This window comes from Mytilus edulis, chromosome 7, assembly GCF_963676685.1.
Source record: "Mytilus edulis chromosome 7, xbMytEdul2.2, whole genome shotgun sequence".
Taxonomy (NCBI): Eukaryota; Metazoa; Mollusca; class Bivalvia; order Mytilida; family Mytilidae; genus Mytilus; species Mytilus edulis.
The window spans coordinates 13,117,124-13,131,688 of record NC_092350.1 but is presented as its reverse complement, the minus strand read 5'-3'; the positions used below and the strand labels follow the sequence as shown (position 1 = coordinate 13,131,688).

Genomic DNA, 14,565 nt, shown 5'->3' with positions numbered 1-14,565 from the left:
AACTCCTATTATATTACTAAACTGCTAATCGACATTCCAAATACCACTGGAGGTACATGCGAACTATGTAACACTCAGTTTTTAGATGTATATGTACATGCATGTTGTAGCTGTAGCAGAACTCATTTAATCAGAGATATGTGGTGGGAGTTTATAATTGAAAAATTCCCATTGCATTTATTTGTGGAACTTTATTCATACGACGATGAAGAGTTATATTGCATTCTTTTGGGGAAGCACATAACAACGAACAATATAGACACCGACAGTTTTTATAATCTTTGTCATGTGCACGTTGCACACTGTGTCGCTGCATATAGTAGATTAAGGAGAACAACGATTCGTTAATGTGCCAGTGCATGAACCGTCGTTAGTGAGAGCAATTTTTGTCAAAATTTTCTTCAGTTATATAAATAAGTACAGAACTTTATTTTGTTATTGTACATATTGTCATATTATATTGTGTTATCATGTTTTGAAAACTTTTGTAATTTGATCTGTTTACATATATGATTGTTCATTGAATCTCTTAATAGAGGAAATAAAGATATGAATGAATGAATGAAGATCTTATATATCTAATTCGTAAACACGAGAAATATTAATGATATGTATAAAAAGTAAATAACAAAACAAACGAAAACAGAGAAAAATTCTAAACGGAAGGTCCTTAAGCAAATTGCAAAATCAATAGCTCAAACAGACCAAATGATAACAGCTGTCATATTCCTGACTTGGTACAGGCATTTTTCTATGTAGAAAATGGTGGATTAAACCTGGTTCTGTAGCTACCGAAACATCTCACTTGTATGATTGTACTGATCAACAAGTTAAGAAATAGATGCGGGGCTGAAAAAAATTTAAAACAACATTTTATTATATTCATGTCTCCGAGTAGCATTCCCGGATTTTACTTCACCAGGAATACTATTATAATTCAAATATCTAGGCCATGGAAATGTAATCGTAACCTTTTGAACAAAAATAACAATTAGTAATGAGACTACTGGCTTAGTATGTGTACTTGATAATATGGCCAAATTTCATTATTTTTCTCAGTTAACTCTATATTCTAATCGCGACCAGTGGACGAACAATACGTATAAAACATCAGTATGTTACAAATAAGGTTTATCGACAAAATACAAGAATGCATAGTGGCAAACTTAACGCTCTTATAATAGCCTGTACTTAATTCATTGGATGTTAACTGATTGATATTTTAGTCTTAAATACATGATTATTTAATAGTTGTTATTGGTTTTGAATTAGCTATCAGTAACTGCTAGTACTCTCAGATTGTTGTGTGTGTCTCTTTCGTTGTTTGGGATGTATTAAAACACCCGCCATTTCTGGTCTGTTGTTTTGTTAAATTTTTCTCTGCTTTATATTGTTCTGATAAGTCAAACCCTTTTCAACAGATTTTGTTTAATTTGTTTATTTGTTGTGCTGTAACACCACTATCCAAGGTTCAGAGGAGGATGGACAGATGTCTATCCTTCGTGTACCACATCTCCTGATTTTTATATAAAAGAATATACCATAAAATCAGTACAGGAATAGCCATTAATCCGTCATTAATTGTCAACTTCAATTGAACAAAGTGTGACCTTATCATTTTTGTCTTCGTAATAAAGCTTCACAAGAGGAAAAAAACAGAGTTAACATATCATCCTATTGCTTCAAATATTTCGCAACATATATTTAACACTCAGAAACGTGTCCTTCCCGAAAACGTGTCCGATTCCCCCAAACGTGTGCACATCGACGTCACTGAACTTCAAAACATATCTAGTAGTAAAACGGCTCCAAACAGCTTGCCATTTGTAAAAACGCCCAAACGCGTCCTTTTTGTAATTAAAAACCAAACGTGTCCAATCCCCCATTAAGTTTTTTCTTTCTTCGTTAATTGGACTATCATTCGCGTCCATATTATAAATTCATTTCTTAATTTGGCGTATAAATATTCGCATACGCTTAAATCATTAATTCGGTTTTCACACATATATATCCAGATTTCGCGCCTTTTCTCTTGTCGAGAAAAACTTACTGATCAGATCGACACGTATACCTTGGTAATATGAGTGAACCTGAACTGGAATCGCCTATACGAATTCAACGCAGTGAAGAACGTGAAGGGTCTACTCGATTTTCACCTGAGGATGCCTTATCGCTGTTCACCCAGAGCCTTGATTTGACATTGACAAAGCACAAAGAAGAGCTATTCAAGGAGATTGACACGAGAATTGGTGCTAAAGAAGCTGAAAGTGTACCTCCGGTTGAACAGACTCCTAAATTCAGGCACGACGGTAATGAAAAACAATTTAATTTTAACGGAGAACGTTTAACAGAACTTGAAAAGACCCTCAAACTCATAGAGAAAGACTCTCCGGCTTTAGCCATTCAATATCTAGAAAAGAGCATAAAGGCCCTAAAAGAAAGAAATAAGCTTCTTCGCATAGCCGACAAGTACGGGTGGGACATAGTAGACGAATATATAGACGACCCTATTACAGAGGGGACCGACGACGCAACTAAGTTAAGACAAGCCGACTACCGGGCCAAAGCTAAGAGACGGGACAAAGTAAGGACCCGTCCTGCTCCTTATATTCCAGAACCAGAGAGTCCACAAGTTCCTCAAGATGAGCCTTTTCGTAAAACTTCATCAGCATCTACAAGAGAAGTATCTAGAAACTACAAATACCCGGCTGCACAAGGATCACAAACCCGCACAGGACCTCGCACCGGTATCTACAACCAGAATTAGTACTTCACCAGTTCACCACCAACAGACAGGTGTTATTACTGCAATGGCGAGGGTCACTGGACCTACCACTGCCCAAAGAGACGTAGGTTCCAACCAGCCGAGACCAGTGGTTTTTCAGGAGCAAAGTGATGAAACAGTTAAGTACAATTTATAACCTTTTATAAGTCACGATCAAGATTTTGAATTTGAGTGCTCCTCAGCCAGCTCGTTTAGAGTAGATAATTTACGGAGAAATTTAGACTTTTGGAAAAATACTTTAAATGCTAATAATTTTGTTCTTAATGTTGTCGAATTTGGATACCTGATACCTTTTTACAAGTCACCTCCGTCAGCTTTGTTATACTAGTTGTTTGAGACAAAAATTAGTTTGCGACACGCACTTGTTTGAGCATACTTAGAATTGGAGTTGCATTTAATATGCATTTTTTAAGAGATGAAATCGTTTATACCGTTTTTTTGCATTTACTTAAGTCCCGTTTGGGCAAAACCTTGGTTTATTTAGTATATTCTATTTTATTTCAGAGATAAGTCCCGATTGGGCCCTCTCGTATGCATATATGAGTCCCGTCTTGGGCATTATTTTTATTTATTCTGTATTTGTTCTTTAATGAAGAGATAAGTCCCGTTTGGGCCCTCTAACACTTTAACACAAGTCCCGTTTGGGCATTGCATTGATTTATTTTGGAGAGATAAGTCCCGATTGGGCATTTAGCAGGCATACACCGAAGTCTCGTTTGAGCATTATTATGTTTTATTTTGTTCGTTTCGTTTCAATTCGACAGAGATAAGTCCCGCTTGGGCCTCTAGCACGCATGACCTATGTCCCGTTCGGGCGTCAAGTTATTTTATAATGTATTGTTGAATTTTACAAAGAAGATAATCCCGTTTTGTTACTCCCAAAATACCATTTAGTTTTGATGTTGTTCTATTCTATCTTAACACATTTAGTCTGTTAGTATATTGAAAAATCAAAATTAAGAGTAATCTTTTACATTTTTATAGTGCTTCGTTATATGATTTTTTAAATCAAATTAATTTCATTTCAATTTATTTTTCAGTTTAGATTCAAACATTCAAATTTGGAATCCTTAAAGCATTTTCTAATCCTGACTTGAAAGCTCTAACAGTTTCTTTATGTTCAGTAGTAACTGCTTCAAAAAGCGAAAATACTTTGAAGAAATATAAAGGATATTTCAAAAGATTCAAATACTGGTGCTTAAAGTACAATCTACCGTTTTTGCCTACCACTGTTTGTACAGTCGCTATTTATCTTAACTATTTGATTCAATCTGGAGTTTCCACTGCCGTTTTAAACGCAGCGTACTATTCAATTAAGTGAGAACATGATCTGAATTTATATGACAGTATATTAAATGACTAATTACTAGACATGGTAAAGGAAAAGGAAAAGGAAAGAACCCATCATCCCTACGATTTTGAAGAATGTTATTGCAAAATTCGACAAAAATGACAATTTGCCAGGGTTGAGAATCTGTGCTATGATGTTGATAGGGTTTTCCGGGTTTTTAAGATACGAGGAATTGGCACACATCCGACCTTCTGATTTAACGTTCAACGATTCTCATCTACAATTAAACATTCAAAAAAGAAAGACTGATAGATATCGACAGGGTAACACTATTTTGATTTCTAGAACTGGTACAGACCTTTGTCCAGTTTCTATGCTACAGAAATATATTCGCGTTGTAAGTTTGCCAGTTGGAAGTGACGAGTACATCTTTAGAGCTCTGTCATACTTCAAATATATTGATAAGCATAAACTAGCTTGCAAGAATAGGCCTCTATCTTACACTCGAACTAGAGAATTTATTTTAAATGCGCTTTCCGAAATAGGCCTAAATAGTTCCTTATTTGGCTTACATAGTTTAAGGAGCGGTGGTGCTACAGCAGCTGCTAGTAATTCTGTTCCCGACAGGCTTTTGAATGCTCACGGTAGATGGAAGACCGACAAAGCTAAAGATGGTTACATATAAGAAAATTTAGAAAATAGACTTAAAATTTCTAAAAATTTGGGATTATAATTATGTGATTGGAACATCCTTCCATCCTTTGTTTTTATCGATCAGTACAATTTCTCATCCCAAATTGCTTTTTGTTTTTTTTATGTATTATTAAGACAATTTTTATGTTCGTATGAGTATAGCGAAGAACATAAATTCATTTCTTAATTTGGCGCATACGCTTAAATCAGTAATTCTTGTCGAGAAAAACTTACTGATCAGATCGACACGTATATTTTGCATTTATGATATATAATTGCAGTTATCTCTTTTTCTGATTTAACATTTTTATATTTGTAGATTTCCTACCATTTTTCGGAGATCCAGAGACCATGATTTACATGACCAGAGTTGTCACAATTTATTTTTATTAAACTGATCAGTACAATTTCTCATCCCAAATTGCTTTTTGTTTTATTTATGTATTATTAAGACAATTTTTATGTTCGTATGAGTATAGCGAAGAAGAACATAATATATGTTATCTGGTTATTGCTTTTTCATTAACATTTCATTAAAAAATAAAAATATATCACTTTAGGTCTTTTTTAAACAAACAGTATAATTTTGCGCCTGTCCCAAGTCAAGAGCCTCTGGCCTTTGTTATTCTTGTATGATTTTTAATTTTAGTTTCTTGTGTATAATTCGGAGTTTAGAATGACGTCCATTATCACTGTACTAGTATACATATTTTTAAGGAGCCAGCTGAAGGACGCCTACGGGTGCGGAAATTTATCGCTACATTGAAGAGCCATTGGTGGCCTTCGGCTGTTGTCTGCTCTATGGTCGGGTTGTTGTGGCTTTGACACATTCCCCATTTCCTTTCTCAATTTAAGTATAACCAGGAATAAAGTGGGGCGTCTGTTCGGTTATGATGGATGTAAATTTAAGCAGTTAAATTGTAGATATTAAATCAGTTACGTCGTGTAGAGAAAATGTCACTTTCTCTGCTTATTAAAACCTCTGTAGCATTTCACTTTTTCATGGTGTCATGAGTTGTATTTTTTTGTAATCTACGCACATTTTATAAAAACGGTATCGTATTACATAACGGAGATTGGAGTGATTTCTGATTGAAGTCATAAAAAAATGGTCTTTACTCGCTCTTTGATTTTTTACGTGAAAATCCCAACTAGTGTTTATTCCTGAACAACCGTACAAATTTTGGCCAAATTCTAAATTCCTGGTGTGATAATAAATTTGTAGAACCTACAAAATGTATCTACAGTATATAAAATTGAGAATGGAAATGGAGAATGTGCCAAAGAGACAACAACCCGACCATAGAAAAAAACAACAGCAGTTGTTAACATGATGTCGTTCAAATAATGCATGAAATATTTGGCACTGGACGTTATGTCTCTTGATCGGGTGCCTTTATGCCGGCGTCACACATTTGCGCATAGACCGGCGTGCACCAAACGTACAAAGAAAATTGACAAAGTCGGTATACGTTAGTTGCACGCCAGAGGAACGCTAAGCAATCGTTAAACGCACGTAGCTTAAGTTTGAAGTACGTCGAAATATCAAGGTATACGATCAGTGAACGCTACAAAATCAAGTTCAAGCGTGTGTCTAGCGTATACCTGTACGCTACACGCACGTAATACATACGCTAAAAGCGCCTTGAAAACGCTACAGATAAGTTTGAGACACGTTTGGGGCACGTTGTATACGTTTTAGGTCGTTCGACTATAACAGAACGTATGCGTGTGTGTTTGTAACAAACACACAACAATAAAACGTCCTAGATACGACCGGGGCGCGTCTCACATACGTTCAAGAAACCTTTTTTCTTTGTAGCGTGTATTCCATATACACCAGGCATACGCCAACATACGTTTTTTGAACGCCCGACGAACGCTAAGGTACACTTCTCGTACGCCCAATATACGCTTATAGCTCGTTATGCACACGTTACAGATATGATTGACAGGTTGAATGCATCCAAAATTACTAGCGTGTTGGCAGCGTACATGATATTTTAACACGCCCGGCGTACGTCGGAACTTTACGCTGATGTGTGACGCCGGTATTAGTGATGCTGCAAACCTAAAACCCGTTTTTAAAGTGAAGAGCTTTCAAAGTGTTAGAACTGTTGACACAAGGGACGTCAATACTGCTGAAAGTCGACTGTGCAATATTCGGATTAATACAAATGGCATCATCTGAGTTTATAAGTACAAAATAATTTACATAGTAATAATTAATTCAACTCTATTGTATATTCGCTCTAAATGAGTATGATATACTTGCAACTGGACAATAAGTAATTTCAGCTAATAGTTAATTCATATGTTTCAGATTAAAAAAAACATTAATAGAATTTCCGTAAACTGTATCGATTTCATTTAGGACATACATGTATTAGCGCTTAAAGACGTCAGACATTCTGGCGTTTAATAGTGGACACGTTTTGGCGAATAACAACTATCGGACACATTTAGTGGTTACGAAATCGGACGAGTTTTTGTAATATTGAATATTAGGAGTGTTACATATATAATGTCCTTAATTAAATAATTAAACTTTGGTGACTACATGTATGTTGGACGAATGCATCCGATCAAACTTATAACAAAATACATCTGAGATATAGTTAAGTCTGTCTCATATCTTGACTTTAATACATAGTACATCCTGAAAATTGCAATTAGGGTCAGCTGAGAACAAAACTTCGCGGCCAAAAAGTGATTGCAGCTTTCCAATTGTGAAGATTTTATTTCTATGTAGTAACACTGAGGCAGTGAAATGCTACTTTGGATTTGAATTTAAATACAAACGTATTTGATTAACATCTTAATGTTAAACAGATAAAACTTCTTTACGAAGAATATTCCATCCTTTAAACCACCAAAGTTCACGTCAATATTAACCATGTATTTTAGTCTAGAATAATAAGAACCCGTTTTACAAAATAAACATACAATATTATAATTGACCATACTACATACAAGGGGAATTCCCGAATTCGAACGAAAAGAAATATATATTTAGATATTAATCATGTTCATGGTCTAGTTAATAACTTTAAGACATCATCGGGTAAATGTTTCACTTCCCTGTTGTAGTTATTATTATGAAGCTAGTAAAGGAAGCTGTCATATTAATCTTTCTGAAAGTTTATTCATCTAATGCAGGTAGGTAAATCTGTAAAAAGTAAATTCACAAAAATACTGAACTCAGAGGAAAGTTCATATGGAATGATTTTGTAAAAAGTCCATAATCACATGGCAAAATCAGAAGCTCTAACATTAACACATCAAACGAATTGTCATTAACAACTGTCATATTCCTGACTTAAGCTTTTTATAGGCATTTTCGTATGTTGAAAATGTTTAATTAACCTAATATCATCGTACATCATTATCATATTAAGTATAAATATAACGATGTAGCCGGTAAATCAGAATGTTTTCATATAAACAGTTTAGCTTCAATCAAACATGCTTCACCACTGAATCATCTGCAAGTAAATTATCATCGTCGCATGCACAGGAGAATGAAAAATTAATATACCGGAAAAGAGCGTCAACGTGTTACTGCAAAATATCAACCCCCCCCCCCCAAAAAAAAAAAAAACAAACCCAAAACTCCACAGGACCTGATGAATTAGTTTAGAAGATAAATGCGAATGAAAGATAAACCAGTGATAACACTAATTATTCAAATGTCACACACAAAATAGCTGGAAACATTCAAACATCTATACTATGTTTAAAATAAGGGAAGCAAATACCATGCCATATATATTAATGATCTATCTCACTAAAATGAATATTTTTTAAAAAATAATTGGACTTCAGATAAATTTATTAATTTCATTGACATTCAAATGACAAAACACCTTGATCCAACTCTATTAAACTATATGATCTACAACATGGATTTTGATCTTAACACTCATGCTGAACACAAAGAATATCGTGTGTACAGGACATGATAAATAACATTAATATCAACATACAAACGTGTGTCATTTTGATTGACTTTGCCAAACCTTTTGAACCGGTTCCTCACAAATGTCTATTGTTCTAATTAAAGTACTACGTAAAAAGTAAAATTTACTCCAAGGAAAATTAAAAACGGAAAGTCCCTTATCTAATGGCAAAATCACAAGCACTAGAACATAAAAAGAATAGAAACATTTGTCATATTCCTAACTTGATACAGGTATGTACTACAAAAATTTAAATCACTATAAACAAACGACTATGTCAACAAAGACAACACATAAAGTTGTACTAGTGCAATTAGGCGATATTTGGGGTAGACTGTTATTGTGTTGTAAGCATTCCCGGAAATCGTTTAGACCGTTTGTTTTCCCGTTTGAATGGTTTTACACTAGTAATTTTTGGGGCCTTTTATAGCTGGCTGTTCGGTGTGAGCAAAGGCTCCATGTTGAATGCCGTACCTTGTCCTTTAATTGTTTACTTTTTTAAATTGTTATTTGGATGGAGAGTTGTCTTATTGGCACTCTTACCACATCTTCCTAGATCTATGAAAAAATTTCGTTGATATGATACATCAAATAGTTTATCATATTCATTATTACATAAATAAGTGAAGGGAGCGAATCTAGTTTTTCCCTTCTATTTGACATACATGTATTTGATGTTTTATGTAAAAATTTAGCATGTTTAGAGTGTGTGTTTAAATTAAATGGGTTGTATGTTTGATCAAAACAGGTTTGCAAATGATTTAAATATCTATTAAAGAAGAAGGAAATAAGTTTATTCAGATGCTTTTCTCTTTTATTTGATTAAAGGAGGTATGTCCTGTTTTCGTCTTTTTTTCACAGATTTGTGTGTTTCCATAATAACTTTTTATAATGTCAAAAAACTTTGTTCCAACACATTTACATTTAAATTTATAAGTTGGGCACAGACGTACAACGGAATGAAATGTATGCTTAAAATCTACAAAGCTGGCATACAGAGGCGTTCAGCTATTTTTCGTTTAGTTGTGAATTGGAGTGATAAGGCTTCGACCTTAACCCAATGTGGGAAATGTCACACCAAAGGTTTTATTTTTGAAATCAAAAGAGTATTTTCCGGTAAATGGTATTTGTTTTTTAATTATTAATTTGACAGCTTTGTGACGTGTATAAGAGAACAGACGTCTGTATAACTTTTCATTATTTGTGTACAACTAATTTGAAGTCTGTTGAATTAACAAATATGAAAAGATGTTGATAACATGAAGACAGGATATAAATATGGCATATAAGCCGCCCTCACTGGTAACATGTGTTCTCGATTCATATTTGTTCAATTTTAACATCTCTTTCTTACATAAACAGCTTTTATTGGATCGCCAACTTATCTCGAATGTCCATTAAGTTTGATAGCATATTATTGGTATAAGAAATTTATTGGTGGTACTAAATTGTTAAAAGATGGCGACAAATATTACGGGACATCAAATAAAACTCTAACAATAAAAATCTTTGAGCTGACAGATGAAGGTTTTTATAGATGTGAAGGATTTACCATTGGTGGTTCATATTCTATGAGTCATTTGATACAGTTGTTTGTAGCAGGTAACTTATGTATAATTGTTCATTGTCTACACTTGTACTTCTGATTCAACTGTCTATATTTTATTTCATCACTGCAATTTGATTTCTGTATACAAACCTTTTCTGGTCGCTCGTTTATTACATTGGTTTTCCACTCGTTCTGTTTAATTTTGTCAGTTTAAATGGACCATGTAAATCTGGTCTCGAAATGGCCAAAATATGCATCTTAGGTATCAATTGTATATGTGCAACTATTTTGGAATTTATTTTTGAAACAGCAAAATCAAAAGTAGATTATTTAATTTCATATAAAACCTACTTTTACAATCTATTCTTTACGCAAATTCGTATAATATGTGTTTTGTCCATTACCCAGTAATTTTATGTCTCTATTTTACTGGTATTTACATATATCGATTTGACATATATTTCTTAAAACACGTATCTATCGTTAGTTGATGGTGGCTGGTCGACCTGGAACACATGGGACACTTGCACATCAACATGTGGAACTGGACAACACAGAAGAAGACGTTATTGTAACAATCCTACACCTGCAAATGGTGGCTCAAAGTGTCAAGGAGGAGACTATGAATACAGATCATGTTCACCATCTTTATGTCCAGGTGATTTGAGATTTATATTACTTCATATTTCATTTAAAGATATTTTTTTTACTGTATTACTTTCTTAATTTAATGATTGGATTGAGGAATAATTGCTAAGGTAGATGATTTAACGTAAAAAGTCGGAAATATAAAACATATATGTGGGGTAAACAAAAACACAAAGCACAGAACATTTCAATTATAGACATATATACACACATATAAGCTCACACAATTATAGATGTCATATTGGCGTCTTGGAAAATCTGAGGAGCATGTATCGAAACACGCGGAAATAGATATCAAATTAGGAGACGTTACTGAAACTATCCGTAACAGTGGCGCATATTCCCGCAGGAGTGAATATCATATTTTTTTCTGTCACTGTCGGCATGGGAATGCTATTAAGTCTTATTATGACTTTAAATAAATGATCATACTATTTGTGGGGATGAAAGTATTTGATTAGGAGATGTAACATGCGGAACTGGACAACACATGATGTGTTACATTAAAAATAATGCATTAGCAAAGTGACGGAAATAGTTACCAAAGTGGACAATACCAGTAAAGCTTCTGTACGTGTAAAAGGGTAATTTTCATATTGGTTTTAAAACAACATTATTATTGCTATTTTGAAATGGAACACTAAGCCTTGTTTGGTTCTACGTGAGTAAAATATTTCAGATGACTTTCATTATTCAAAAATCAAAAATTTAAAAATCACTTCGATTGCAATTAAATGAAATTCAGAAAAAAAACCTTCGTTTTATTTAAATATGTTATGTTCTTTATATTTCAAGTTGATACAGGATGGTCGTCATGGGATTCTTGGGGAGTATGTAACGTCACATGTGGAACTGGACAAAAAAGTAGGAGACGATACTGTAACAATTCTGATTCAGCAATGGGCGGCGCTTATTGTCAAGGAGAAGAATATGATTTCAACTCCTGTTTATTATCTTCATGTCTAGGTGACTTAATTTCCCATTATTTCACAATTTAAAAATTAAATAAACCGCAAACAGTTTTATTCTTGAAATTATCCGAAACAATCCAATAAAGGCAACAGTAGTATACCGCCGTTCGAAACACATAAATCGAAAGAGAAAAAAACCAAATCCGGGTTACAAACTAAAACTGAGGGAAACGCATCAAATATAAGAGGAGAACAACGACACAACAGAAACACAACATTAACATGTAACATACACATAAACGAACTATAATATAACAATGGCCATTTTCCTGACTTGGTGAACATATGTATTTTATAACGTATTACAATGATTGTAATTTACGCAATAATAATATAGTGCTATTAATTTTAATTTATTCTCATTGCAATTAAGAAAATTACAATTAACATTTATTTTTACAGATCCAGAACAATCAACAAATATATCAATAGTAGTTGGAACAGTCAGTGGTGTCTTACTCATTATAATAGTAATAATACTTGTGGTTATATATGCGAAAAGGTACTTCAAGTAATGATACAGCTAAGTCGATGAATGCTTTTTTTTCATGATCTTTCAGAATTAATGAGAAGAGAGTTTTCCTTATATATGTATATTACTTTTGTTAATAGCGTTATAAGGTTTTGAAGTATTGCTTCAATTTTTGTTCCTAATCAATTTAAATCAAACTACATATGATTTACGTTTGATCCTTTGGCATCTCATCTCTCTTTGACAAAGAAACGCTTTACAATAACGAAAAGTATTACGAACGACACAATATACCCTCTGTTCAGAGGCAAAACCATCAGGTTAAAAGCATATGGTGTAAAGTAGATACATTTATTTTATTATTCAGAACTTTCCCTCCTCAATCAAAATAAATTTACTCGGGTATTAAATATAAATGAATCGTTATTGGTTTGTGACACATGATAGTGGTCACAGTATAGTACATACTATAAATAATAAAGAGGGTTTGTATTAGTTTGAGACGCCATTATTTTTCCCAGTCTTGTTCGTATACACGTTATCGCTACTTGGAGATTAATTCCGATCGACCAAAGAATATACGCCGGTTGAATTTTTGACGTCATACAGCAATTACTTTTTCATTGTGGCTCAAGATATTTTCTATTGCGACGTCAAAATTGTACTGGAAATTTTGCGATGTCCAGTGATAGTGGACAAATAGTGATAAGGTGTATTTGCATTCGGAGTCGACTCAAGGTTTGTTTAAAATTGTTTAAACATTGTGCACGTGATATCAAGGTCAACGACTACGTCTAAATTCCCCATTTGAAGATAATTGGTAAGACAAATTCTTTACACAGTGTGTAATATTACCAAATACAACATATACGGTGACATTACCTTCAATATTGACTCGAGCTTCCCTCGGTATATATAATAACAATAATTATATGGATAGTGCAATAACTGGTCCATAATGAAAATAATGAGTGATACTTACATTGTATCTTACTTTCTCTCCTAAGGAGACGGTATAATTATAAAAAGGAGCCGGATTATGACATACCAGATATCAGGAGAGGTGAGTTGTTGAATCTCGAAAATTATCTTAGTAAATACTTACAAAGTTTAAAACAAACACTTGCCAGAAAGCAGAACGTCTTTTAAACAAACCGTAGATTAGGAACCATAGCAATAGAAAATCACTATGTCAATCAGAAATCACATATAAAGAAAATGAAAATCAGCTGTCTTTTGCCAGGATTTAGTCCTGGTATCTATGATGAGTTTATTTGCATATGCGCATTTATCATGTTTATAACTTTCTAGTTTTCCGATTGCAAATTAAAATACTGGATCCTTGAGAAATTATCTTTCATTCTAATTACGTCTTTAACAAGCGCAAACACAAAGTAATGATAAATCAATCCAAAGCTTACATTCTGATAGAAAACTACATGAACAACATATGTATAAAAAGTATTTTCTCAATTGTGTTGCTTTCTACTATTCATATGCATAACAACTGTTTCTATGTACAGTAAATAAAACCAGAGAAAACCTGCAATGTAATCCTAATGCCCTTTAGTATCCAGCTGTCTAACAGCACCGTTATTAAGTTATCAAACCATTACATATACCGTCTCGTTCGGATTATGTTGCGGCAGTGAATTTTAGAGCTTGATGTGTTGGTGAATATTGTTTTATCATTAATAGTTCAGCTTTTTATTTCAAAATACTTCCTGAATCGGGATCAATTGTTTTCTATTTCTGAAAACGTCAGACAGAAACGTCATTTTGAGGCTGAATGTAAAATTGTTTAATTTTGTAGCGTATGAATTTATTTATCTCACATTTATTTCAATAGTCACTAATTGCGAATTCAGACCTCGGTTTGAAATAGGATGGTTTCAAGTTCTTTAATATCAGTTTCCCATTTTTCAGCAATAACATAAACTCTGCTCCGTTGATGATGTAGAACGCATATTATGTTTTTCGTATGTTCCATATGTTTACCACAATCATACAGTTCATTGTGTCACTATAGATAAATTTATAATGCTGATTTCAATGTTAACGACACGTGTTTCTAGAATAAACTGCACATGATATTCACGAGATGATAAGTTTAGGCAAAATACATGAAATAGTAAAAACCGAATGGTCCTTACAAGTTCAGACATAACATATTAATATAAGGTCAGTGGGCGTTTAA

General features: G+C 33.5%; 1 protein-coding gene across 1 annotated transcript in view; it reads left to right on the top strand.

Moving 5' to 3' along the window:
* Positions 1-10,087: 10,087 nt before the first annotated feature.
* LOC139530002 (receptor-type tyrosine-protein phosphatase alpha-like) overlaps positions 10,088-14,565 on the top strand; it is a 517,312-nt gene continuing 512,834 nt past the window's right edge. Inside the window, exons 1-2 of the mRNA XM_071326017.1 lie at positions 10,088-10,330; positions 10,765-10,935. Coding sequence (XP_071182118.1) covers positions 10,300-10,330; positions 10,765-10,935 — 202 coding nt within the window. The 5' untranslated portion in view covers positions 10,088-10,299. The remainder of the gene's footprint in view (positions 10,331-10,764; positions 10,936-14,565) is intronic.